The following is a 27,210-nucleotide window of genomic DNA, read 5'->3' on the forward strand; positions in this document are numbered from 1 at the left end:
ATGCGATCAGTTTTATTCATTTTCATGTGGCCACGATACAAGGTCATGAAGTAATTTTCAAGCATTTGAGCAAGGCAAAACAGTTTGCAGAACATCTTCACCAGCAACCCGAGTTCCACAAAATTTAAAGCTGCAAAACAAAATATTACCCTGGAATAAGTAAATTTCTACATGTATGAAACATCTATTCAACATTCCTATATTTCATCAATTTGACTCCATATGTACCACAAGATAATGTAAATCTGTATTCATATATTTTTGTGATTATATCATATTCATAAAAGTGATTCAATTCTACTACAAATGATAATTAAATACGTACATTTTTTAAATGAGGAAGCATTAATTACATCACTGAAATAAGAGTTGAATTTTTTATTTTGAAGCCTTATTCTTAGCAGAATGTCCAATTCAACAACAATAGAATTTGAATTGAATGAACTGATAACATAAACGTATATGGACCCTTGTTTTGTGTAACTGCTTGTATGATCCAGTAGGTAGAATGATTAAAGTACATTTCCTAAAACCCATTTGTATTAATTCTTTACATTTTCCAATATTTGTACTGATCAGTTTTATACTGCATTTCCTATATACTTGTAAGGCCCGATTTTAACCGGGAGTGAGAATTGGGTTGGTGGGGGGTGGGGTGGTGAGCCTGTGGCAAGTACTAAATGCTTCCTGGCCATCCTGGTTTGAGGCCCAGGTAATTTTAACAGCCTGAAACGTGCAGGAACAGCAACTTGTCAGTAGGTGGAGCAGAATTTCAGGAGGCTATCAGCCACCACCAAAGGAATGGTTGCCAACAATAACGTAAATTGTGGTTTTCGGAACAGTCTTTCATTCAGGAAGGGAGGGGATGTGAGGGTAGGCAACGTTCCTTGTGGGGCCTGGAGGAGACCTTGGTTTTCTACCCAGTGTTGGCGAGAAACTGTATACAAACCTTAATGACATGCAAGTCCATGATGGAGGTCAGCAGTCTTCACACAAAGGCTGATCAATGCCTAGAATGGTCTTCTGGGTAAGGCAGTGGAGTCAAACAGTCTGGAATCATTCACAGCAATTGTAATGGCGAGGTTCATAGCAGGGATGAGTTAATTTCGCTCCTATGTCTGTACTCTTTTTATGTAATGTTTATAAATCTCTCACCTCTGATATGTTGCTTAACCTCTACCTTCACTGTGCTCCATCATTCCTTTCAGCCAAAAACTGGCATTCTGAACAGGGGCTCTTAAAGTACTGGTGAATTTTGAGCATCTCTCTATTTAGAGAATAGGTTTTAGCAACACAATTTTTAAAGATCTTCTGAGATGGCTCAAAAGGCCATCACGTTCAGTAAATTAGAACTTTATTAGCTTATTTTCAGGAAAAGTGTAAATGGACGTTTGGCTTTCATGGGGACTAGGCAATGTATCAGGGCTTTACCAACATGCTAAACCAGAATAGTATGACATTATGGGATTGCCATCTTCTGATGTAATGATCATCACTTACAGTGGTCATTTGGGAGTCTGTCCAAACATATTGTAACCAGGATCCACACTAGATATACAAATACTATTATAGTCAGTGTCTGAATCAGTTTTAGTCAATAATTTACTAAATGTGCACTTACATTTTTTGGTCATATACTCTTAATAGAGTTATACTTTGGGCTCCAATTTTTGGCCCAAAAAGATTTGGCAACAGATTATTCCAGAGAAATTTGACTTTCGTAACATCTCCTAAGTCTTCCTGCACATCGATGTCAGCTGTGAATGTTTTTCCAGACTCCAACAGTGCTCTGCAAAGCAAAATACACAGATCAGTATCTAAATCATTTGTGGCATATTAATGTTAACTTAACTTTTACAGTCTGAAGATAAGCAATGGAATTAAAAAAGTAAATGATCAGATTCAGAATTTTTATTGCAATCTATTAATTAATAAATATATCTTAACTGCAATTTGAATAAACATTGCAATTTGTAATGTGTATATACATAAATGCAAAAGATGGAGCAGCACACATGTTCAGAATAAATTGTGTTCAGTAGCAACATTTCCAAGAGGATAGACATCAACAAAGTGACTCATTGGGGGACAGCCTTCTGCTGGGCAACTGAAATTTAATGGCTCAATTTTAATGGTTTTTGACAACAAATCCATTAAATATTTACTGCAGGGTTAACTAAATTCAGTGGGGTAAATTTCTCTGAATTCCCCAATCTGTTTAGACTGTTTCTCCAATGTTTCCGTGGTCTGCTGTTGAGGTTACAGCAATATGGGCAATAAATGTGGTCTTGTCAGTGCAGCCCACGTAAGGAGACAAAATTTTGAAACATCATTAAATAAATGATAAAATAGGAATATCAGTTTTATTAGGCTGTGTGACAACCACACATTGGCAAAGGTTTTTTAAACACTTAGGGTGGAATCTTCCCATCTCACCAGCAGTGGGAAGTTTGGCGGTCAGGGGAAGTTAATTTGGCGTGAGGCCAAAAATCAGTTTCCTGACAGCGGGATTAACTGTAGGAATTAAGTTCTCAGGACTTTAAAGGCGGGTTAAAGGTGGGTCGAGCTTCCCGACAAGCAATGCCCAGAAGGCCTTATGCATGCAATAGCATGTCATTATTGGTCATTAAAAGGTCAGCTCGCCGCAATCAAGTGCCCCCTCCAAATTAAGTTCCCAGTGAGAAATTTTATGACTACACATAAGAGGCGCAGACCTGATGAGGTAGACCTCTGGCATGATTAACAGCGAGTTGCTGTGTCACTGTCCTCTTTGGGGAGCATCTGTAAATGCCAGCCTGTGCTTCAGACCAGGTGGTGGCAGTGCAAGTTATGTGGATGATGACCAAGGAAGGGAGGAGAGTTAGCAGGGAAGGGTGGAGCAGTGGCCGGACAAAGATAGAAGGGATAATGAAGAGTGTGCGGGTGCCCTTTAAATATGGTGTCTGGACCTTCAGCCCCATGAGGTAATGGCAAGGACAGCGATTTCCTACCTACCTCCGCTGCGAGAATCAGCGAGCCCCTTGCAGATGCATATTTAATGCGCTGAACAGCGCAAGGTCGCATGTGGTCAGCTGTCCCGCCCCCCAGTGGAAATCACTCACTTCTGCACCTGCCACTGAACTTAGACTTCAGAATGGGAGATTCCAGCCTTAGAGCAATGATCTCCTGATCAGCAGCCATAACTTACTTTGCAATTTGAAGTTGTCCAGTATTGATATTGGAACCATACAAGGCAATATTGAAGAATCCTCTGATATTCCGTGTACATGCAATTTTAACAGAAACCTTGTATCTCCAGCCTGTTATAAATGATCAGATTCAGAGATTTTATTGCAATCTCTTAATAAATATGCTTCAAGTGCAATTTGAAAACCATTGTAATTTGTAATGTATATATACATACGTGCAAAAGTTGGAGCAGGACCCGTGTTCAGAAAAAATTTGGGTTCACTAGTAACATTTCCACGAGGATAGGTATTAGCATAGTGACCCATTGGGGGACAGCCTTCTGGTAGACAAGTGAAACAATGCCCCTTAGAAAAGCAAACATATTGTGAAGGTGTCTTCATTGGCAGTTGTCTTCTTTTATTAAATATTTATAAGCAACCCATAAAGCCACAAGGGAGTTTGGCTTAGAATTAATAAAACAATCTAAAGCCAATAATCCATCTAGTCTTGGCCAATGAGCCAATCCAACAGCTCTATTATCTCAGCCAACGTAACAAATATGGGCCCTACAAGCAAGTCTCAGGGATGTCCAGGTCACAACAAAACTCTAAAGTGCTAAAATGTTGCCTTCAAGGCACTAGAAAGGGCAAGTCAGTGCAAAACAGCCAGAGAAATCTACAGTGATAAGAGCAACAATGGTTATTGTAAATTCTTCAGGCTTACATTCAAGGTTAACAATAATGTTGTGAATAGACATTTGGTAGTACAAAATTTGAATATTGCTGAAAAAAAAGAAACTTTTTTTAGTCAAAGCTTTTCATCCTGCACTCATTAGGACAATGCACAAGAATACCAAATTTAAAGGGAGCAACAATTTATACTGTATGGGAAGAGAGTGCTGATTGGTTGGCAAGTGGACTCTAATTGGTAGAGGCATTGCCATGGAGAATGCACCAGTTGATGGTGACTGACTGTTAACTGCCAAACATTGTTTGAAATTTAAACCAGGCAGCTTAACTCCGGTCAAGACATTGCCCTGAAGAATGCACCAGCAAACTCAAAACAAAGTGTCTAACATTAGATGTATAATGCCTTGACCAGAGTTAAGCTGCCTGGTTTAAATTTTAAACGTTTGATAGTTAACAGTCAGTCACCATCAGCTGGTGCATTCTCCATGGCAACGACTCCAATTGCTAACCAATCAGCACTCTCTTCTCATACTGTATAAATTGTTGTTCCTTTTACATTTGGTATTCTTATGAATTGTACTAATGAATGCAAGACGAAAAGTTTTAACTAAAAAAAGTCCCTTTTTTCAGAAATACTCAATAATTTTGTAGCTATATTGTCTCTATTTGCCCTGTGTTTCACTAGAGTAATAGTAAAGAACTGGCAAACTATAGTACATTATTAAACAAAATTAGTCAGTAGAATTTACTTGTATATCGAATAAATGACTGCCAGTTATAGGTATTATCTTTGGCAGTCTGTCATCTATTTACCTATTCATTGTAAATCATCAGTCTTTGGAAATGTTAGTTAATATTAAACCTCATGGAGGGAAAAAAATGCCCTGGAATGTTTCACCTGAATGCTAAAATACTGCAGCACTTCCATCTCAACATACCTTGCTTGTAAAAGATTTTTAAAATTTAATTTAATAACTTAATGCAGGTGATGAGATGGTGAAGACAACAGCTTGAAATTCCATGGGACCATTTACATTGGTTTATGACTCTAAGCTGATATTGTCCGGTGCTGGCTCCACTGTGGGTTCAGCTCATTTATGTGTCTTTTTTTAGTGCAAATCCTGTGCAATATGGAAGTATTGTGCTGGGAAATTATTGGCATTGGCCCTATTTACATAGCAGTTTTTGACAAGCAGCCATAAGGAACATGTAATTTATGGCGGCAAGGAAAATGTGATGAAGGTAAGAGGAAGAATTGCTTGCCGCACGTAACAAAATCATAAACATTCCCTTTTCAGGTGTCTTAACAAAAGCGCAGAAGCTGGTTCCTTGAACAATTAATCACCCTTGGTATTTGATATGGTTTCTCCACTAAAGGGGAACCCAAAGAGAGCGTGCTTAAGTTCTTAACAGACTTTATCTATTACAGTCAATTATGTTAAGTCAAAGTTGCTTAATTCAAATTATCTGATAATTCAATTATATGAACATTAAAACTCTAATTTGCTGTATTGTTTACATTATTTAATTCAAACTATAATTCAAATCTTTTACACAGTAATAACTATAAAGGTTCTCTTTACAATGCAGTTTGTGGTGTTCTCTGGAACTGACTGAACTGTACTTAAAGCTTGTTAAGATTTCACCATAAAGAAAAACTAGATCTGCAACTAACTTAGAAACTCCAATTTCGGAGCATCTTGAAATGCTGGGAGAAATTGCAAGAGGAAACTTACTGCTGTAAAGTCATCATAGTTGTTACATGGAATACCCATGAATCCATTTTTGGTTCCGATACTCTCAGTGTAATATTTATATGACCGTAAGTGGCTGCATGCTGCAAAATTGCGAGTTCCTTTAAAAGAATCAGCAAATGTTTGTACAGTTTATTGCAGTGAATGAAAAACCATAGATAAATAAATCAGCTCTCAATACTTAATAGATATATAATTACAGATACTGAATTTTGTTAATGAAAGAGAACTGTTCGTGTTCTGAAGCATGCAGTGAATAAGAAATTTTTGTACCTTCCCAAATGCCATTAATATCAATTATAGTTGAAACAATATTTTTGTCACATCCGGGCATTAATTGTCCACCATTTGGATAGAAGTCAAGATGTCCAACGGGTTCGAACATTCCCAAACCTGTTAGGTTAATGCAATCACAATTAGAAAGCAGTAAAAATCAATTGTCGCTTTCTGTTGCTCAATAACCTTTTTGTAGAAAATCTTACCAAGGTAAGGAATCAATGGAGCACCATTAGAGTGGATAACATCAACAAACAATGCATCTGAAGGATCCAGCCGAACTTCAATGGGAGTGTTCTTAAAAAAGGGTTTGGCTGGATCTAGACCTACAGTAAATAATAAAGTTAGTGAACTGCAGTGAATGCAAACTTTTCAAGTAATTTTTCATTATTGTTATTTCTATTTTGTAATATATCATATGCAGCGGGCATTCGTTTTTACATTTTGAGCCCCATTGATTATTGTACATATATGATGACCTCTGCCTTCCCCAATGGTAGACTCAATTTAGTCCCAAGTAGCTATATATCCATAGATGCAAACTACCCAGGTGTAGCTGTCAGTGCTTTGGAATATGCAATGTTTCTACATTTTTGCACCCCAGTGTTAATCTGTAGTTCTCCCAGCATGAGTAATACAGGCTATATACCTCATCTACTCCCCGTGGCAGTTGCCTTTACAGCCTTCATCTCAGCGCCAGATTACCAATTAGTGTAAAATTATGGATTGTGGGTCATTTTATGCTGTGTATTACACATCACTGGAACCTAGATTGACACTTTCCAAATTTACTTCACTCAGAACGAGTGGCAGATACAAGAGATCCTCATCTCACTGGTGTAGACTGAATCCCAATTCAGATAGCAGATGTGGAATGACTAAATTCTAACCCAATGTACCATCGAGTTCTTTGTGCTTTTAAAAATGTTGTTTTACATTTTTGCAGTCCTTCACACATGCAGCCTTGGTAATTATCAATCTCCTCTTAGGCATACATCAATAAATCAAGTGAGTGTGACAGTCCTCAGCTACTGTGCATGAGCAACAGAACACTAGCTCCTGACACGCATGCAATATTTTATTTTGTCATTGTTAGAGGAGCTCCTTGGGGGAAATATTTTAGCTTCAGTGAAGGAAACAGGAGCTTAAAATGCATTTGTAGAAAAATACTCAGTTTTTGCTTTTTTTCTCAGTAAGTAGTTGCTGAATACTGAAATATTTACCTGTGATTCTTCCAATCCCTGGAATGCGTTTTCCTGCTTCTCCAGCAATATGACTGCCCAGGCTATGGCCAATAATGTGGATCTCGGTACGTGAGTAGTTAAAATTTTTCTATTTATACACAAACGAATATATTTTAATGTGACTGTACTATTCTTCTTAGAATTGTAATGTGCTGTAACTCTTCAGTAAGTTTGGCTTTACCTCTAACACACCAATAAGATATGCTATTTCTGCACCAACCACCCGGACGTTGTTAGCAGCCTGATCGTATAAGGTTCTTGAACCACGTACCCAATCAACACAAATGCAATTCACATCTTCCACTTTAAACATTGCCTTAAAAATAAGTCCACAACAATGATTACAACTTGCATTTATATTGCGTCTTTAATATAGTAAAATGTCCCAAGATACTTCACAGAGAGAAAAACAGAAGTTTAAAAAAAGACATACAAAAAACAGTGATAAGAGGAGGGGTGACTAAAAGCTTGGTAAAAAGGGCAGGTTTAGGGAGCGTCTGAAAGGAAGAGTGGCATAGACATGGAATACGAGAAAGTGAGGTCTGAGAGGCTGACAATAAACTGCCAATGGTAGAGTGAAGGGAGGGAGGCGGCACAGAAGTGTAGAGAGTAGGAGGAACAGAGAGCCGGGGGGGTAGGAGATTGCAAGGCTGAAGGAAGTTACAGAGATAGGAAAGGACACCTTCAATTTAAAGGTTTCATCTTTAAGGGATTTAAAAAGATGGGTGAGAATTTTAAATCAGAGGTTTTAGGGAAAGGATAGTCAATGTAGGTCAGCAAAACCATAAGCAAGCAAGACTTAGTGTGAAATAGGATACAGACAGTAGGATTTTTAATGAGCTGAAATTTACGGAGGGTGAGAGACTCGACAGGAGAACATTAGAATAGTCAAGATTAAAGATGACAAAGGCATGGACAAGAACTTTGGCAGCAGATGGGCTGACGATTCTTCTATGGTGGAAGTAGGCAATCATTGTAGCAGGAAGCGAAGTTGGATGAGGCTAGAGTGACGTGGGTGGCCCGTGATCAAGCCATAGAAGGCATGGGAGATGGGAAAGTCAAGGAGTGTCCAAATATGGATAGAAATGTTTATATGGAGAGAAAGATTTAGTGAGGTTAAGAGAGCAGTGAATGAACAAGGGAAAGAGAAAGAGCAAGGAGAACTGATGTGGTGATTGAAATCACCAAGGATGAGGATATGGAGTTGGAAGTTATATCTAAAAGAGATACCAAGGTTGTGAATAGTCTGGTTCAGCCTGAAACAATGGCTGGTGGGGGTAGGAGGTGGGGTGGTGGTGGTGGGGGTGGGGGCGTGGGTGTATGGAATCTGTGTTTGTTGTTTGTAGCAGGGGCTGAAAATTATGGCTTTGGTCTTCTCAATATTTAACTGGAAGAGTTTATGACTCATGCAAGAAATAATGCTGAAGTAACCACCCAACAAAACAGCAACAGTGGAAGGCATGAAAGAGATAGCTGTGAAATAGAGCTGGATGTCATTATGTCTGTGAATGAATGTCACCAGTGGCAGCATGAACAAAAGTAGGGAGCCAAGAGTCTATCTTTGGAGGATTCTGGATGTCAAGGTGTCGAGACTGGAAGAGAAGCCATTGCTAAAGGTTCTCTCACTACGATCAATTAGGTAAGAAGGTAGGAGTGGAACCAAGCGACAGCAATCCTATTGAGCTGCATAATGCAGAGAGGCTTTGGAGCAGAATGGTGGAATTGAACATGTCAGACAGTGAGAGGGAAACAAGGAGGGGTAATGCACAACATTCTCAGAGGATGTAATCTGTAACCTTGGTCAGGGCTGTTTCGGTTCTGTGGCTGGGCTGGGATCCTGATTGCAGCAATTCAAAGATGGAGCTGTGTGAAAGATGGGCATGGATCTGGGAGATGACAACAATTTCAAGGACTTTGGAGAGCCAAGGGGGATTGGAAATAAGGGGCTGGATTTTGCCAGACATCGCAGTCCCTGTCACCTCTCCCTCAACCCAGCTAAAAAGTCGGGGGAGCCCACTCACCTTTCCAATGGCTGCCCTGCAGCAATTTAATGCTGGAAGCAGCGTTAATTGTTTTAAAGCAAAACTTCTGTCCCTTTCTCAGGAGAAATTCCTGCCTTAGGGAGCTGCCGGCTAATCCTATTGGCCAGCAGCTCCATGGTCCCAACAGCACCAGCCGAGAGTGGTGGCCACTGCGTGAATTACAGGCAGTCCCCAGTGCCAAAGAGCCAAGGTAAGTTTGGGGTAAGGAGTCATGGTGAAGGATTGAGGGGGCTGGGGGTCTGGGTTCAAGAGGCTAGGAGGGAGGGTTTAAGGGGAATGACCTGGGAGAGGGGTATCTCCGATGGGCCCATAGAGCCTGTAAAGGAGGTTACCCCCCCTTTCCCGACACCAGCCCATGCAGCTAAAGCTGCCGGACTTCCTGCATGTTGTGGGTCTCCCCTGCTGTGGGTAAAATACTGGCGGTGGTGGGATGAGGCCCTTAAGTGATTGTTAATTGGTCACTTAAGCATGTCAATAGGCCCAAGGCCGGTTGGGCTGCCCGGTGCCTCCCTCACACCCCATAACATTTCAGACGGGTCAAGGGCGGCAGTAGGTGACAGGAAAGCCACCTGCTGCACTTTACGTACCCCCTCACCTTCAAACCCACAGGTGGGGAGCATAAAATCCAGCCCAAGGTGATAGTTTGCAAGAACAGAGGGTTCAATGTTGGGGTTTTGGTTAGGAAGATGATGATTTGAGATTTGAAAGCGAGAAGGGGGTAGTGCAATATAAATTGGCATTGGGGTCAGAAACCAGAATTAGGTGGTAAGCTGTTAAGTGAGAATGGAGTCAGGGAGCACAAATGGGTCTCATGGGCAAGATGAACTTGGGAAGGGCTTGAATGGAGAGAAACGAGAGACAAAACTGGGTTCAAGGCTATGGCAGGGGGATCCTGTGGAGGTGTGGGTGGGGGCTTTGCTTGATGGGCAACAGAGAGTAAGGTGCAGCTGATACAGTTGGACTGATAATCTCAATCTTGGTGACAAAAAAGACCATGAGTTTCTGAAACTTGTTGTTTGGAGGATGGGGATGGGAGAGCTGCAGGGAGCAGTTTAAGGAGAAAGTTATTAGTGGAGAGCAGAATCAGATTTATCTTTGCTTTTCATCATAATCTTGAAGAGTGCATGGTTTTAGCAGAGGAAAGTGAGACCTAGTGATGCTAGATGTGGTCCAGCCAAATCTGGTGGCAGATGGTTAAACTGGTTTTGTGGCAGAAACATTCAAGCCTCTTGAGCTTGAAGCAGCAAAATTAGGAGTCATATCGTGGAAAAAGCAGGATGATGAAGGCTTTGCTGGGGATAAAGGCATTAAAGGTGGGGCATTAAATGATTGAGCAGATCAAGAGCTACAGATGTATTGTGGAGAATAGGAGGCCACATGCCAAGCAGTTGTTATTTTGAAAGTGCAGTTATGATTTGAGAGAAGAAGTGAGGTTGGAAAAGAGTAGTGAGATATGGGTCATCAGCGATCAAAATCATGGGAGCAAAGAGGCCATAGAAAATGGCAAGATTGAGGGACCTGCCATGAGTATGGATATGATAGTTTATATGAAAGGAACAATTTAGCGATGATAGGAGAGCAGTACTTTAAAAGAGAAGCCAAAGTGGAGTGGAGATGGAGATGGAAGCACTGAGGATGAGCAGTTACTCAGGGCAAAGGCTGAAGGAGGAGACAGAATGTCTTGACGAGAAACAAGATTGGGGCTTGTAGGTGTGGTTGATAACAAGGATTTTAAAGGAGAAGCAAGGTGGTTGACCAAGGGGAGATGCTCGAAAGAGGAGAAAGTACCGGAAGAGTAAGGGTTGCACTTAAAGTGGATTTATATTATTTTCAATCAGAACTATTGTGATGATATTAACATGAATACAATTTGTATTTTATATTTGTCCCAGCAAATACCTTGCACATTTCAGTGAGCCATGACTCTTCCCCCTTGTCTATAAACCCATGAACAATGAAGCGGGTTATTTTGGTCTGGTCAAAATTAGAGTTTTTGATTGTTGAAGGATTTACGTCATAAATTTCCTGTTGAGAAAGTATATCTGTAAATTGCATTATAATTGTATTCTCAAATAACAATATTAAAGCAGCTATATTATCTTGGTAGAAAATCTAACAATACAGCTTTCATATTTTTAATGCATGTTTCATTGATGCATGCTAGTATCACCATGTCCTTGCTCACATTTTTAAAATGTTATTATATATTTAAATCCTATATAATTAGAAAACTTTTAGTGCCAGCAGATATAACTGTTCCATGTGAGATTTACATGCTGCAGTACAAGGTTTAGTATAATGAAAATTGTGGAGAATATACAATGGAGGTTGAGTCAAATCCCTGTTACCCTATATTCCTTATAAAATGTCATTGTCAGTTTAACTACTGATTAAATATATTACAGAATATGATTTATTTCTGAATGACAATTTAATTTCTGTATCATTGCTAGCTCGCTGTTTTTCTATCCATCCAATTTACATCCTCATATTAGACTTGGCTGGGTGGCATTGCTCTTGCCTCTGACTTAGATGTTTGAGCATTTAAGAATTTAAGCATTCAATGTAAGGTGATAGGTCAGTGCAGGACTGAGAGGGTGCTGCAGTATCAGAAATACTGGCCCTGATATCAACTTAGAGGGGGGGAAGGAATGGGGAGGAAACCCAGAAGATCGGGTTTCTTTCAGGCCTTGCCAAGTTTGATGACAGGGCCTGATTAAGAGTTTTTATCTCCCTTTTCCTGGCTGCATTGAGAGGCTGACGTCTGTCAGGCAGCTTGGCCTTTGGCACCAAGCAACAAACAGGGAACAGAGAGGAGGGACAGAGGGTTTAGAGAATTCAGGGGAAATGACCTTCTAGCTCCAAAGCCCTTGCCTCTCTTTAGCCAACAGGATTCCCAAGGCCTGGGAAACCTGATCAGCCAGGGTTCAACTTAAAATGGTGGTGAATCTTGAGCCACACAGCCTTATTAGGGTAGACGGTGGCATATTTTAATGTCACCGGGCTAGCAATCCAGAGACCCAGGATAATGCTCTGAGGGCATGGGTTCGAATCCCACCATGACAGTTGGTGGAATTTAAATTCAGTTCATAAATCTGGAATCAAAAAGGAAAAGCTAATCTTGGTAATAGTCATTGTCAATAGTCGTAAAAACCCAACTGGTTCACTAATGCCCTTTAGGGAAGGAAATCTGCCGTCCCTACCTGGTTTGGCCTACAGGTAACTCCAGACCACATAGCAATGTCGCTGACTCTTAAATGGCCTACAAGCCACTCAGTTGTATCAAACTGCTATGAAGACTTAAAAAAAAGGAATGAAAATGAACGGATCATCTGGCATCGACCTAAGCACTGGAATCGACAAAATGGAAAACCTAGAACCTAGCCCTGTTGACCCTACAAAGTCCTCCTTACTAACATCTGGGGGCTTGTGCCAAAACTGGGAGGCCCATCCCAAAATAACTAGTCAAGAAATAGCCTGACATAGCGTGGCACAATGGTATACACTCGAGAGGGAGTTGCTCTAGGAATTCTCAACATTGACTATGCACCCCATGAAGTCCCATGGGCAAGGAAACCTCCTGCTGATTATCACCTACTGCCCTCCCTCAGCGGATGATTCAGTACTGCACATTGAACACCACTTGGAGGAAGCACTGAAGGTGGCTAGGTCACAGAATGTACTTTGGGTGGGAAACTTCAATGGCCATCACCAGTTGTGGCTCTGTAGTATCACTACTAACCGAGCTGGCTGAGTCCTAAGGATATAGTTGCTAGCCTGGGTCTGTGGCAGGTGGTGAGGAAATCAACAAGAGGGAAAAACATACTTGACCTCGTCCTCACCAATCTACCTGTTGCAGATACATCTGTCCATGACAGTATTGATAGGAGTGACCACCGCACAGTCCTTGTGGAGAAGAAATACTGTCTTCACATTGAGGATACCCTCCATCGTGTTGTGAGGCACTACCATCATGCTAAATGGGATAGATTTCAAACAGATCTAGCAATAAAAACTGGGCATTCATGATGCAGTGTGGGCATCAGCATCAGTGGAATTGTACATTACTGCAATCTGTAACATCATGGCCTGGCATATACCCCAATCTACCATTACCATCAAGCCAGAGGATCAACCCTGGTTCAATGAAGAATGTGGGAGGGCATGCCAGGAGCAACACCAGGCATACCTAAAACTGAGGTGTCAACCTGGTGAAGCTACAATGCAGGACTACATGCATGCCAAACAGTGAAAAGAACAGAGGTAAGTGGTCCCACAACCAACGGATTAGATCTAAACTCGGCAGTCCTGCCACGTCCAATTGTGAATGGTGGAGGACAATTAAACAACTCGCTGGAGGAGGCTCCACAAATATCTCCATCCTCAATGATGGGAGCTTAGCACATCAGTGCAAAAGACAAGGCTGAAGCATTTGCAACAATCTTCAGCCAGACGTGCTGAGTGGATAATTCATCTCAGCCTCCTCCTGAGGTCCCCAGCATCACAGATGCTAGTCTTCAGCCAATTCGATTCACTCCACGTGATATCAAGAAACAAGCAAAAGGCAATGGATACTGCAAAGGTTATGGGCCCTGACACTATTCCAGCAATGGTACTGAAGACTTGTGCTCCAGAACTATCTATGCCCTTGGCCAATCTGTTCCAGTACAGCTACAACACTGGCTTATATCCAGCAATGTGGAAAATTGCCCAGGTGTTTTCTGTGCACAAAAAGCAGGACAGATCCAATGCAGCCAATTACTGCCCCATCAGTCTACTATCACTCATCAGCAAAATGAAGGAAGGGCTTGAGTGGCACTTATTCAGAAACCTCATACTCACCAATGCTCAGTTTGGTACCTGCCAAGGCCACTCTGCTCCTGAGTTCAAACATAGACAAAAGAGCTTAATTCAAGAAGTGAGGTGAGAGTGACTGCCCTTGACATCGAGGCAGCATTTGGCCGAGTGTGGCATCAAGGAGCCCTAGCCAAACTGGAGTCAATGGGGATCAGGGAGAAATCTTTGCACTGGTTGGAGTCATACTTAACAGAAAGGAAGATGGTTGTAGATGTTGGAGGTCAATCATCTCAGTCCTAGGACATCACTGCAGGAGTTCCTCAGGGTAATGTCCTCGGCACAACCATCAGCAGCTGCTTCATCAATGACTTTCCTTCCATCATAAGGTCAGAAGTGGGGATGTTCGCTGATGATTGCACAATGTTCAGCATCATTCGCGACTCCTCAGATACAGAAGGAGTCTGTGCCTAAATGCAGCAAGACCTGGACAACATTCTTGGCAAGTAACATTCGCGCCACACAGATGTCAGGCAATGACCATCTCTAACAAGAGAGAATCCAACCCTTGATGTTCAATGACATTACCAGCACTGAATGCCCCACTATCAACATCCTGGGGGTTACCATTGACCAGAAACTGAACTGGACTAGCCATATAAATACTGTGGCTACAAGAGCAGGTCAGAGGCTAGGAATCCTGCGACGAGTAACTCACCTCCTAACTCCCCAAAGCTTGTCCACTATCTACAAAGCACACATCAGGAGTGTGATGGAATACACTCCACTTGCCTGGATGAGTGCAGCTCCCACAACACCGAAGAAGCTTGACACCGTCTAGGACAAAACAGCCTGCTTGATTGGCACCACATCCACAAACATACACTCCCTCCATCACCGACGCACAATAGCAGCAGTGTGTACCATCTACAAGATGCACTGTAGGAATTCACCAAGGCTCCTTCGAAAGCGCCTTCCAAACCCACGACCACTACCATCTAGAAGGACAAGGGCAACATCACCACCTGGAAGTTCCCCTCCGAGTCACTCATCATCCTGACTTAGAAATATACCTTCGCTGTTGCGGGGTCAAAATCCTGAAACTCCCTTTCTAACAGCACTGTGGGTATACCTACACCACATGGACTGCAGGGGTTCAAGAAGGCAGCTCACCACCACCTTCTCAAGGGCAACTAAGGGTGGGCAATAAATGCTGGCCTTCAGTTCCACATCTGTGACATGAACAAAGGCAGCTCCTATATGACAATGATGGCTGGACAAGACACATGGGTCTCAGGGCAGACATTATGTGACCTCATAAGAATTGTTCATCAAGGTTAGGGTTAGGTTAGTGACTATCCTAATGCTGTTGCACTGAAGTCTATAGATTGTGGATGTTATAAGTATTTATCATGACCAATGTTGGAGTCTTTTCAACCAAGTGCACTTTGCAATGGCGTTTATTTTCCAACTGTGAGGTTTTGCTTTGTCGTATTCACCGTCAAGCACCATAGCCTTTCATGGCTTCCTGCAGCGTTATTTCATCTCAGCGTTTAAGGCTGAACACTATTCCTTTATTAGTTCCCACTCTCCCCATGCATGACACTGAGTGATGCAAGTTGGCTCTACTTGGTGACATTTGAAATGTCTGCTAGACAGGAATAAATGTGTGTTGTCAGAGGTGTGTGCTCATTCTGAGAAACCTGTCCACTTACTGTGAGGATCTCAGTTTGCTCCTGAATGGCTGCCCAGTGGTGCTTCACAGAATCCCTCTGTGAAGTCACAGAACACAAATCTATATGTAATTCATGGCATGACTACGCACTCACTGACTTAAGATTCAAAGAAATGTTTGGCCTTTGTGAGATGGACAATGTTGAGGACTGTAGAGATATGAAAGCGGTGCTCCAGCACATCTCTGTGAGTGTGCAGCAGTATCTATGAAGGGAATAAGTTATCACTGACTGCTGTGTCGTACTGGACTGAGTCACATCCCTCCCAAATGCCAAGGCAATGCAGGATGTTAGCTTGGCAGACTTCTGACGAATGCAGGGTTCTGAGTGTTTGTCAATAATCACATGATGGTCCTGCTAAACCTCTCTCTGTGAGGACACTGCAAACATGACTAGCAGCTTTGTGTGCATGCTGTCATGTAACAGATCACTGCATCCTGATGTCCGATGGCATCTTGGGGCTCAGTATTAAGATGCAGCGTCTGCATTAATCATGCATGAGAGCTGGTGTTTGGAGAGATAGTGCTGTCCGGATGTAGCTCCTTCTTGAGACGGTCAACCATTGTCAAATGCTTTTCATCTGAGAGCCACCTTGTTAAGCTGCTGTCATACTGGCCTGAGAGCATCTATGTGTGCAATAGAGTTTTAGCCTCTTGAAGGATGCCATGGCCACTGCCTTGTTGCTGCCATGGTTGAAAGGACTGCACTATGTATAGTTGCTTAAGGATGTGCGCTAGTGGAGTGCTAGGCACATTCCATGGTGGTCACATGGTCCCTAGGCTACTGTGCCTTCCTAGGATGACCCCATTGTTAGAGTTGAAGATGACTTATGCTTCCTCCGTGATCATTGTGAGATTGATGACCTTTCACTACATGTTGAAGATGACAATGAAGGTGATGTTGTGTCCCCTGCACCAAAGCATGAAGAGAACTGAAATCGAAACAACTTGTCTTCACCTTATTCCTCCTGGAAACTTGTAGCTATGAGGCTGTCATGGGCATGTCTACTGTGGCGTGCCCATACAATGGCATTCCTCATGTAGCTCGTCTGAATCCTCACCCTCTTCAAGTTCATCTCCTTCCAAGTCCTCCTTGTCCGAGGAGACACCTAGCTCCTCTAGGTCTCCCTGTAGCAACACATTCTGCCTTTGCAGCAGTGGGTTATGCAGGGCGCAGCAAGCAACAATGATGAGGGACACTCTCTGCAGTAAGCATTGGACAACCCCAGATGACTGATCCAAACATCAGAAATGCATCTTTAAGAGGCCAATAGTCTTCTCTATTAGGGATATAGTGGCTGAATGTGCAGCATTGTATCTCTCCTCAGATGCACTCTGTGGATGACGAACAGGTGTCATTAGCCATGTTTTCAGGGGGTACCCCTTATCACCAAGGCGCCAACCCTCAAAGCGCCAAGCTCCCTCAAGTATCTCTGGCATCAGGGAGTGACTCAAAATGTCTGAGTTGTGTGAGCACCCTGGTTACCTAGCACAAACATGCTGGATCCGCTTTCTGTGATCACAAATCAGCTGGACATTCAGAGAGTGAAATCCTTTTCTGCCAGCGGGCTCTCAAGGATACATTGTGCAATCAATGGTGCCCTGCACTAGTGGGAAGTCTGAGATCACAGCTCTGACAGCCTGGCTTGCTTCATCCATATGGAACTGCATGTAATGGTGAGCTTTACTGAAAAGGGCATCGGTCACCTTGCTTATGCATTTGTGTGTCACCGATTGTGAGATTCCGCAGAGGACCTTAGTGGAGTCCCGGAAGGATCCATCGGCAAAAAAGTTCAGTTCAGTAGTAACCATCACAGCAAGCGGCAGGGACGCCCTCAACGTCCATGTGACGTGAGTTCCACATGGAGAATGTGGCAAATATGAGCTACCAGGTCCCTAGACAAGTGAAGGTGCCTGCAGAACTGTCTTTTGCTCATCTCCACGTATGAGCTGCGTCATCTGTAGACCTTTGGTTGCGCCAAACGTCTTTGTGGATTTGGCCTTGCATCGTCAGCTTCTGGTGCTTCCTGGGGCACTGTTGGCTCTTGTTCCTCAGGGTGATGGTGTTCCTGAGCTGAGCCAGTCAGTGACAGGCCCTTCTCCTCCTCATGCTAATCAAAGCTACCAAGAAGGCAGTGTTGCCTTCGGCCCACATTCTACATTCCTTGTATCTGTGAGCGGATATCATTGAGCAATCATTGGTGGTCCCTGTGGAGTTGTCTCCCTCCATATACGAGGCAGGAATGTAGTCTCCAGCCCTTGGCTTTCACTCAGTCTGCATAATGCATACCAAGGCCACCCCTTGCAGGCTGATATCACCCTGGAGAATGACGTATGGCCGAGCTTTCCCCTCAGACATGACTGCGCATTCACAACAAGGGTCTTAATTAGGATCAAAGGACCCAAGTCCTAGGAATTACAGCCAGCCTTGTCTTGGCTGTCCTCCAGTGGCCTTGCTAATAACTATTGATATCTAGTCCTTGCAATTTTGTCCTGAGTGCAAGCATGGTCCTTGAATACCATGACCAGTATAATAGGAACATGGAGGCTTGTAGGGCACATGCTGTCTCTGTTCAGTAGACATGGCTGTTGATTTTTTGACCCTACATCTGTGCCTCTATAAGGATCAGATGCCAAATAAGACCAATGCACTGCAGCACCTAAACTTTGATTCTCGTCTGAATGCGCACCATTGATAAAGGAGCCAAGCTCGTTCTTTGTGCATTAGTCCTGTACTCAGCTGAGCCACGCTCAACATGGTTCGAGCAGGATGGATAGGGTTCCCCTTTAATCAGACAAGAATTGCTGTGATGAACACCTTCAACATGTCCTGATGCTCCTCCTGGACAAATTTTTTCTAGCTTGTTTTTAAATCTGCATCATTGAAAGGTGAGCTCAAAAATGATGCTGCTGGCCTTTGTCTGGAAGACCAGCTTCCAATCTCCCCATCGCCTACCAAACACATCCCTTCCTCCTCCATATTCACTACCTCCCAATTTCCCTTCCTCCTATCACTATCCAGCCTCCCCCGGTACCCTTGAACCCATCATTATCCACGTTGATATTCCTGTTCTCTCCCCTGACCCTTTAATGTCGATATCTCCATGGCCTTTGTCAACTTGACCCCTCCCGTTCTGAAGGCCACATGTATCCTGATTTTCTGGGATTCCCCCATAAGACTATCCAATACCCACTAAGACTTTTTGGCTACTGATCTATAAGATACAGATGCCTACCCTGAATGTTAGGGTGCCCTCTGCTTCACAATACCATAGCTCTAACCCCCAAGACTAAATTCCTTTGGTGATTGACCACACCCTGCGCACTATATTTTGCATGACCTTCACTGCCCAGAGGGGCCTTGCCCAGCCCAAGGCCAGGACCAAGAGATGCATGCAGAGCCCTTAACATGGCCCGCACGGCCCAAGGACAGTCTCTTCAATATCCCCCGACAGTAGGGCCTCAGTCCCAGGACAGTGTTATAACTCTTGCCCCAGGAGTCTTTCACTACTCCACCCTGTCCCTTGACCGCCCCCTAGTCCTGCCTCTGTCTTCCCCTTCCTCTCCTGTGTTTCCCCCCACCCAAGTCCTGCCTCTGTTGCCCCCCCTCCTCACTGGTATTGCCTCCTGAGCCCAGCCTTGGCTCAGCTTGTGATATATGTCATGATAATAGTTGATTGTGGTAGCGGACCCTAGTATTAGATACTATATGGTACTCTGTACTAGATAGGAGGTCACCTGACATGGAAGTTGAAGGTCAGATAGCACATGTTGGAGCCTGTCTTGAGGGAATTCAGTTACTGTAGAGATCTGTGTTCAAGTTAGGAAAATGTGTTATCAATAAAGTTAGCTCAGCTACAATGTCGATGGCCTGTGTGCATCATTGAAACAAAAAGCAAGACAATATAGGCACCTGAAATCTTGCAGCAATGCTCTTAAAGGTAGGTGAAAGCCTATGTACCTCAAAGTTGTTGCTAAAGTGAAGCTCGCCAGGTGCACGTCACTTATTTACAGTCGGGAAACAGACCATTATAATTATCCGCTGATGGGGCACTTAACTTGGAGGGACGAGAAATAATTCCAGCCAGTTGGCCTTTTAATGAGCATTCATGAGATGAAAAATGAATGCAAATGTGATTCCTGATATAGATCAGCGGGAAACTTGACCCGCCTTTAACCCGTCATCAAAGTCAGGAGAACAAAAATCCAAACTAATTTTCTGCCGGCAGGAAACTGACTTTTTCCATCACGCCAAATTTAGTGCCCCCAACCGCCACGATTCCTGCCACTGGTGGGAGTGAAACATTCCACCCACTGTTAGGACTATTGATCAGCTCAAAGTTTAAGGAAAAAAAATCAAACACAAACTAATTTTTTGACTTTTCTTAACATTTCCTTTCTATAACCTGAATTCGCTATAAACTTTGGTTCCTTCATTTTTAACATATGGATTCCATACATCCAGTACCATTAAATAATGATAAAATTATCTCAAACTAAGGAGCAAAGGTGAATGGCAGCATCTCTATATTCATATCTTCTGTGAAAAACTAGATACTATAGTTGTTGAGTTTATAAAACTGTCACAACAAATTTGCAGTTCCATAGACAACGTTTTCAAAATTTCTATTCACAATTGTGTTTGCTTTGATTTTTTTCTTTTCAATTTTCTCCCTTTCTCTCTCAGAATCATTCACTCAATCAGCAACACTGTCCATAGAATCAGGGCGTAATGAAAAAAAATTAGAAGCAACCAAAGTATTTTATTTATATTCAGTTCAAACTATCCTGTATTAAGTCTCACTGGGTCCCCACCAATCTTAACACTGCCACGCTCTAACAAACAACAGTGCTCCATGAATCAGGAAGGCCCTGTCTTGCTAGTCAAGCTGCTTTTTAAAAATGTCATTGTACCCTGTCAACCTTTTTATTGTTTGCAATACATTTTTAAGCTTTGCATTTTATTTCTCCATTGTTTAGCTTTTCCTTTATTATGGGGAGCTGGTGGCATGGTGGTAATGTCACTGGACTAGTAATCCAGAGGCCCAGGTTAATGTTCTGGGATTAGGATTCAAATCCTGCCATGACAGCTGGTGGAATTTGAAACCTGGGATTGAAAAGCTAGTCTCAGTAATGGTGACCATGAAACTATTGTTGATTGTCGTAAAATCCACCTGGTTCACTAGTATCCTTTCAGGAAGCTAGTTTGCCATTCTTACCTGGTCTATTCTACAAGTGAGTCCAGAGCCAAAGCAATGTGATTGACTCCTAACTGCCCTACGAAATGGTGTGGCAAACCTCTCAGCTTAAGGGCAATTAGGGGATGGGCAACAAATGCTGACCTGCTAGTGACACCCACATCCCATGAAAGAATAACTAGTAAAAAAAAGCATGCCTTTCTCACGATTGATGAATTTGCTTGTGTTCTTCCCTTTCTCATTAAAATTCTATTATTCTCTAATATCTTCTGTTATTTTTTAAGCTTTTTGCGGTTTCTAGTCAATTTGCTTTTATTTTTGGCTTTGTGCTCACTCACTTTATCTTATTCAGTAGTGTCTCAATATTTGTTTCAGTATCTCTATAAATAGGTTAACAACTTCTTTACAAAAGGAATTCTCCCTCAATATGTTTCTTTGTTCACTTCATTGCCTTTCGTTATCTTTGTTCTAACTGTCTAACCCAGTTTTGATTTTTCTCTTTTGCTTATCCTTTTTCAGGCTGATTTCCTCTTCTTTGCTTGCTTTGCTCACTTTTCTTTACTCTTGCCATTTCTCCTCCTTTGTGCCTTTCTATTCTTAATTTCTCCGCAGTGCTTGGCCAACTCCCAATTACTGTACACTTCTTCTGTTTGCATGTCTCAGGTCATGTAGTGCTAACTCTGTCACATTGCACAGTACAAATCCTGTCTATTCTTTCACTTGTACATCCTATGACTGTATTCATTCATGGGATGTGGGCATCGCTGCCTAGGCCAGCATTTATTGAATTCAAATTCTGTTGAGAATTACCCTGGGTCTCTAGAATACTAGTCCAGTGATAATACCACTATCCCACTGCCTCCCCTTATCCTAGCCTGGTGGGCTCTGCCTTATGGTGTTGACTTGGTTTTTCTTTCTTCACTTGATTGTGGATCCACAATGTTTCACCTGTATTTTGGGTTTTGATTTCAAATTGAATGCATTGGTAACATATTTTGTTCGTCTTTTCTCTATTTTCCTAATTCTTCTTCCCTAGTTTTTCATTCCACCTCAACTATTTTCACATTCTTTTGTTCCTTCTATATCTTTGCATTATTTCACTGATGAGCTTTCTTCTCACCTAACAATTTTCTGTTAAGTAGTTTGCATTAGTTTGCAGGTCTTAACTCCCCATATTTGCTTGATTCCCTTGCCTTCCCCATTCATCGGCCTGAAGTTTTACTTACCTGGCCCTCAGGAAGCAGGTCAGTCAGAACGCTGGTGGTGGGGGGGACGAAATATGGGATTCTGAACTCCCTCCACATGTTGTGTAGCATTAACTCCACAGTGACGCGACCAACCAGTTCCCCACCCAAAGGGGAGCCTGTTTTTCAGGCTGAGCCTTCTGTCAGGTGTGAAGCCAGTCGGTGAAGGCTGCAGGCACAGGTAAGTCTGTGCCAACGACATGCAGAGAGAAGGAGGATTGAATGGGTGGGTTGCTGACACTGGATGGTGGTTGGGGGAAGATGATGGGGAGAAGGTGGAGGTCAGGGGCCTAGGGAGGGATCACATGCTCATGGTAGGGGGAAATCGGAGGATAGGACTAGGGAAATCAGAAACCTGGTGGTGGGGGGAATGGTGGGGGTGGGGTTGGCATAATTGGGGGCCTTGGGGGAAAGTGGAGTGTTTGGTCACAGAGGCTCCACAGACAGCTATACCAGGTCCTGGGGATAGGTCTAAAGGCACTTTTAACCTCCTCAATCAAGTCAACACTTCAATGAAGCTGCTGGGACACTCGGGAAACTCAGCCGACAATAGTTAAAGTTGAAAAATACAATGACAAGAGGCTCACAGCCTCATTATTATATTTAAAGTTCCAACCCACCTTTTTTGAAGATGTAATAATTGCATTCCAAGCGGTTAAAAATTGTACATTCTAACTACCTGATAAGTTGCTGTATTTTGTCTTGTCCAAAGCAAAAATCGTATATCAATAGCCTCTGGGGACCAGGGTAGCTTTTTAATTGGTCTTTCCTTTGTTCCACCCCATGGAGCATCATCCGTAAAGCAGCCTAGTCTGTTGTAGCAGATTTCGGCAGCTGCAAAGAAAAGTCATTTTTTAAGTAAGTTTCACAAACTAGGATTTATGTAAAACATATGTTTCATCCCCCGAACACGATATTAATTAGTAGGAAGTGTAAATGAATAGGTAAATGAAACCTGCCAATGTTACAAATTATAAATAAAAACAAAAGAAAATGTGAGAAACTTTTTTCTGATGAATGGAGTACAGTGAAACATTATCTGCTTCTTTCTTGTGTCAGCCTTCGCTCAGAATTAGCATTATAGCCTCTTTAAAGGCTATGGGTTCAAGTCCCACTTCAGAAATTTAAGCATTATATGCAGGTTGATAAGTTAGTTTAATACTGAGGGACTGTTTCCATGGCAGAGGCTGTGACCATGAAATTTGATAAGGCCTGGAAAAAGGTTGAGGAGATTGTGATACACGATTAACCCATGACCACCTAATGCAGACAGCACCTACGTTTTGTGCTACCTGCTCTTAAAATGATTTCTGCATTCAGCTAAGCACTGACACTTTGGTGATTAGGGGCTGCAAAATCATGAGAGGCTAGCACTACTTAAAGCCAGCCTGTACCTCTCAAAGGGGAGGATTGGAGAAAGTGCTGGAATTCATCCCAGAAAAGAACGTGAGCAAGGAAAACACGGAATGATGACACAGCATGGTAGAGAGTGTGCTCCAAGATCTTCTGATGATGAACTGAAGGCCTGGGTCAAAGAGATAGAGAGGAAGAAAGATGTCATCTATCGACAGGGGGCAGGAGGTCCTCCAGACAAACTCCAAAAAGGGAGTAGGGGCAGATAGCTGTGGTAATCAATGCCAGATGTGTCGCCCCGAGGACAAGGAAGCAGTGCCGCAAAAAGTTAAATGATTTCATACGAGCGATCAGAGTCAGTATTTGCATTGTCAAATACCAAATCCCACAACTGGTCCATTAGCCTCACACACTTCTCAATGCACCACCCCATCATTTATCTACTAGCAGTCTCTACTAATCACAATTCAATCTCAATCAATTTCTCCTCCTCTGCCTCCTGTTTGTTGGTTGCTCATTTTATAGCTAGTGGCAAGTGCTGTCCCTTCATGATGTTGAGATTCTGCTGCATGTGGCAGACCACATGAATCTTAACACATGGCAGAATTTTAAATGTTAACTGGGAGTGGGTTCAGGTGTGGTCAGGAGCGTGGAGCAGAGGTTAAAGCTCTGAAAAATGTTGATGAGTTTGAAGCTTGACACTGATCCCACCCACCTGCGGGTTTCACTAGGGTGCATTTAGAGATAAACTGTTGGATCGGGCATTTAAATATTTAAATAATCAATTAATTAAGTCTTTAACTATGAATTCTGGCCTTGAAAACTAGAGAAGAGGTTTGGCTGTATGGCACTTGCCAGAGTCAACAAGGTGAGAGTACTGTGGGGAGCCATTGATTAAGGAAAAAAAACTTTAAACAGTGAACAGCTACTGGCCTGCCTGTGGGTAAGGCTTGTACTCTGTTGTTTTGAGAACCTAATTTCACTCTTTCACAAATGAATTCCAAATTTTCTGAAGTCATTTCACCTATCTTGGACTTCATCCATCTTGATTGCTCTTCCCTGCAGTCAGCTTTAACTGTAGCATGGGAGCAGCTTATGCAGCTCTACCTTACGCCTCTGATGTGGAACAAGAGCAGCAGCAACACCGATACCAACAGTGTCAGCAGCAACACCAGCTACCTTCTCCTCAGCCACATGCTGCTTCATAGGGCAGAGGGGATGGCTAAAGAGATCCAGCTCGAAAGACTCAATACCTTTAACACAAGGTCTACAGGCAGAGGGTCAGCTCTCTTGGCATGTGTAAGCACCAGTCCTACATGATGTTTACGCTTTCAAGGCATGTTGTTGCTGACATCCAATGCATCCTACAGCAAGGCCACCTTCACTGTGGACCAGGTGGGCACATATTGCCAGTGGCCATCTAGGTTGCTATTGCTGGAGGGCCACCCTATGGGGAAACAATTTAACTCCATTTATCTCTTGACATTGATGGGATCATAAACTTACTAAAGGAGGATCTGCAAAAGGAATCCACAAAAGTTAACATAGTGTTTTGTAAGATAAGCACTATAAAGGTAGAAATGACCCAATCACATCAACACTTAGCATACTTCGGCCTAATATGGGTAGAATCTTACCGCCTTAGTTTTTAAATGTGGGCTGGGACCATTTCTGGGTCCCCAACCTTGACAATTTATGAGGTTTGCTCATCTGCACAATCTTACCAGAGGTGGACAATTAACAGGCAGCTTCCTGGAGCCCTGTCTAATTAAGGGTGGCAAGTGAGCTGCGCAAGCAGAAAGGCCAATTTGAGCACCCTAGGTTCTGGACATCCAGCTGTGCCACTGGGAAAGGTGGGTGCTAACACTGTAGGAGGGAGGCCACAAGGCATTTCAAGATGAAGGTACCCTTCAAAACCTTTAAATGCTTAAAAGCAAATGGTGCCCACAGCTGCCAGACCATCATTGTGGTGGGGGAACCCCTCCACTGAAAGGCCTGCAGTCAGAGCTATGGCTCTCTGACACCTGCGGCTCCAGGAGTGTCCTGCTGCTGCGGGGGGTTGGCACCTACTGGCTTCAGTCTCAGCAAGGGGCCCGTCTGCTGTCAGCAAGATCCTGGCAGTGTCACCAGTTTGTTAAGTGGGCACTTAATGTTGATAATTAGCTGCCCACCACTACGAGGCAGGTAGCTGGTGCCATTCAGACCCCGCTCGGAAGTGGGAAGGTGTCAGAGAACCACCCTGAGGTGAAATTTTCTGAAATTGTAAACACCACCCCCCCCAACCCCCTCCAAGCCCCCCAATACCAGCTCAGCACAGCTGGTAAGATTCCACCTTTCCTCTGCCTATTCAATGAATCCAATGATTTGTCTAATCTACATCAAATACAAATCAAAAACAAATATATAAAATTGATGTGCACACACACTGTCAGAGAGAGAAGCAGAGGAAAGAAAAGAATTCAGAATCACAGTATTTTTGGAGTTGCAATACTGCAAATAACGTATTGGTTTTCTTGCTGTACACAGCTGACATACCAAGCTGTACTGTTTTGTTCTTACCTTTCACTGTGTTGCCCAAAGCGAATGTTAAAATTGCGAGCCACAGCATCTAAGATGGAATTTATAAGAAAACATGTTAAAAAAATTTTAATTGAAAGTAATGTATTCAGGAATCATATTCATGAATTGCGACTTACTTTAACAAGTGCCCTGGCCTGAGAGCAAGGTGCAATTGGTAGTGTAACGGGCAGACATATATATATACAGACACACACATACACACACACACACACACACACTGTGCTAATGTTTGCTCTGTAACATTGGTGCTATTTTTGTGCATGTGAAACAGGCAGATGACAAATTAATTCTTGGAGGAAATTCAAACAATGCCAAGCAGTTTCATGAGTGCAAGGCTTCCATGATTTTACAGGACTAACAGATATTTTGAAATTGAAAACATTTTTTGCTTCTTTTCATATTCCTTATCAGTGAATTAATAAAGTGATTTACACAGGTGCAACACTAAAAGGCACTTTTAATTCTGTCAGATATTGCTTTAACTGTAATAAACATTTATCAAGTTCAATAACACATAACATCTATCCCATCAAAGTGGAATGCTTTATTATTTAGTGATATCTATTTCCATTTCAGAAAATCATTGCTTCATGGTCCAAAGCTGTATGGCCTCATCCTGTCCTCAGCAGTATTAACATTTTAACATTAACATTGTTAACATGAAATTGGAGTTGAAGCCCAACATTATCCATGATTGTATTGCATGGTGGAGCAGGCTCGATGGGTTGTGTGGTCTACTCTTGCTCCTATTTCCTATGTTCATGCCATTGAGCACTGAAATATGATTTTCTAAATGTAACAATAACAATCATTTACATTAACATAGAATCTTCAGTCCCACAGTGCTTGAGAAAAATGGGCATTGAGTCAGGAAGGGAGAGGTTAGAAAGAGTGACCAAAGATTTGGTTGATGAAATAGGTTCTGCCATTAATGATGAGTGAAGTGAAGGATAGATACACAAGAGGCTGGAGTCAGAAGAACAGAGTATTCAGAAGGGGAGAGAACATTTGAGCATCAAAACAGGATTAGGCCATTTTGCCCCACAAGCCTGTTCTGCCATTCAATGAGTTCATGGCTAATCTGTGACCTAATTCCTTATACCCGCATTTGCCATATATCCCATATTAACTTTGGT

General features: G+C 42.6%; 1 protein-coding gene across 1 annotated transcript; it reads right to left on the reverse strand.

Moving 5' to 3' along the window:
• Nucleotides 1–26,102, reverse strand: LOC144694671 (pancreatic lipase-related protein 2-like). Its single transcript, XM_078565258.1, has 12 exons — nucleotides 26,054–26,102; nucleotides 22,821–22,975; nucleotides 11,073–11,198; nucleotides 7,313–7,447; nucleotides 7,111–7,219; nucleotides 6,094–6,213; nucleotides 5,885–6,004; nucleotides 5,594–5,712; nucleotides 3,404–3,533; nucleotides 3,188–3,299; nucleotides 1,622–1,789; nucleotides 1–130 (listed from the first exon to the last, which is right to left on the reverse strand). Exons 1-12 carry the CDS (start codon nucleotides 26,100–26,102, stop codon nucleotides 58–60), a joined length of 1,416 nt encoding a protein of 471 aa, XP_078421384.1. The 3' UTR covers nucleotides 1–57.
• Nucleotides 26,103–27,210: the final 1,108 nt, after the last annotated feature.

Source organism: Cetorhinus maximus, chromosome 20 (genome assembly GCF_964194155.1).
Source record: "Cetorhinus maximus chromosome 20, sCetMax3.hap1.1, whole genome shotgun sequence".
Lineage (NCBI taxonomy): Eukaryota > Metazoa > Chordata > Chondrichthyes > Lamniformes > Cetorhinidae > Cetorhinus > Cetorhinus maximus.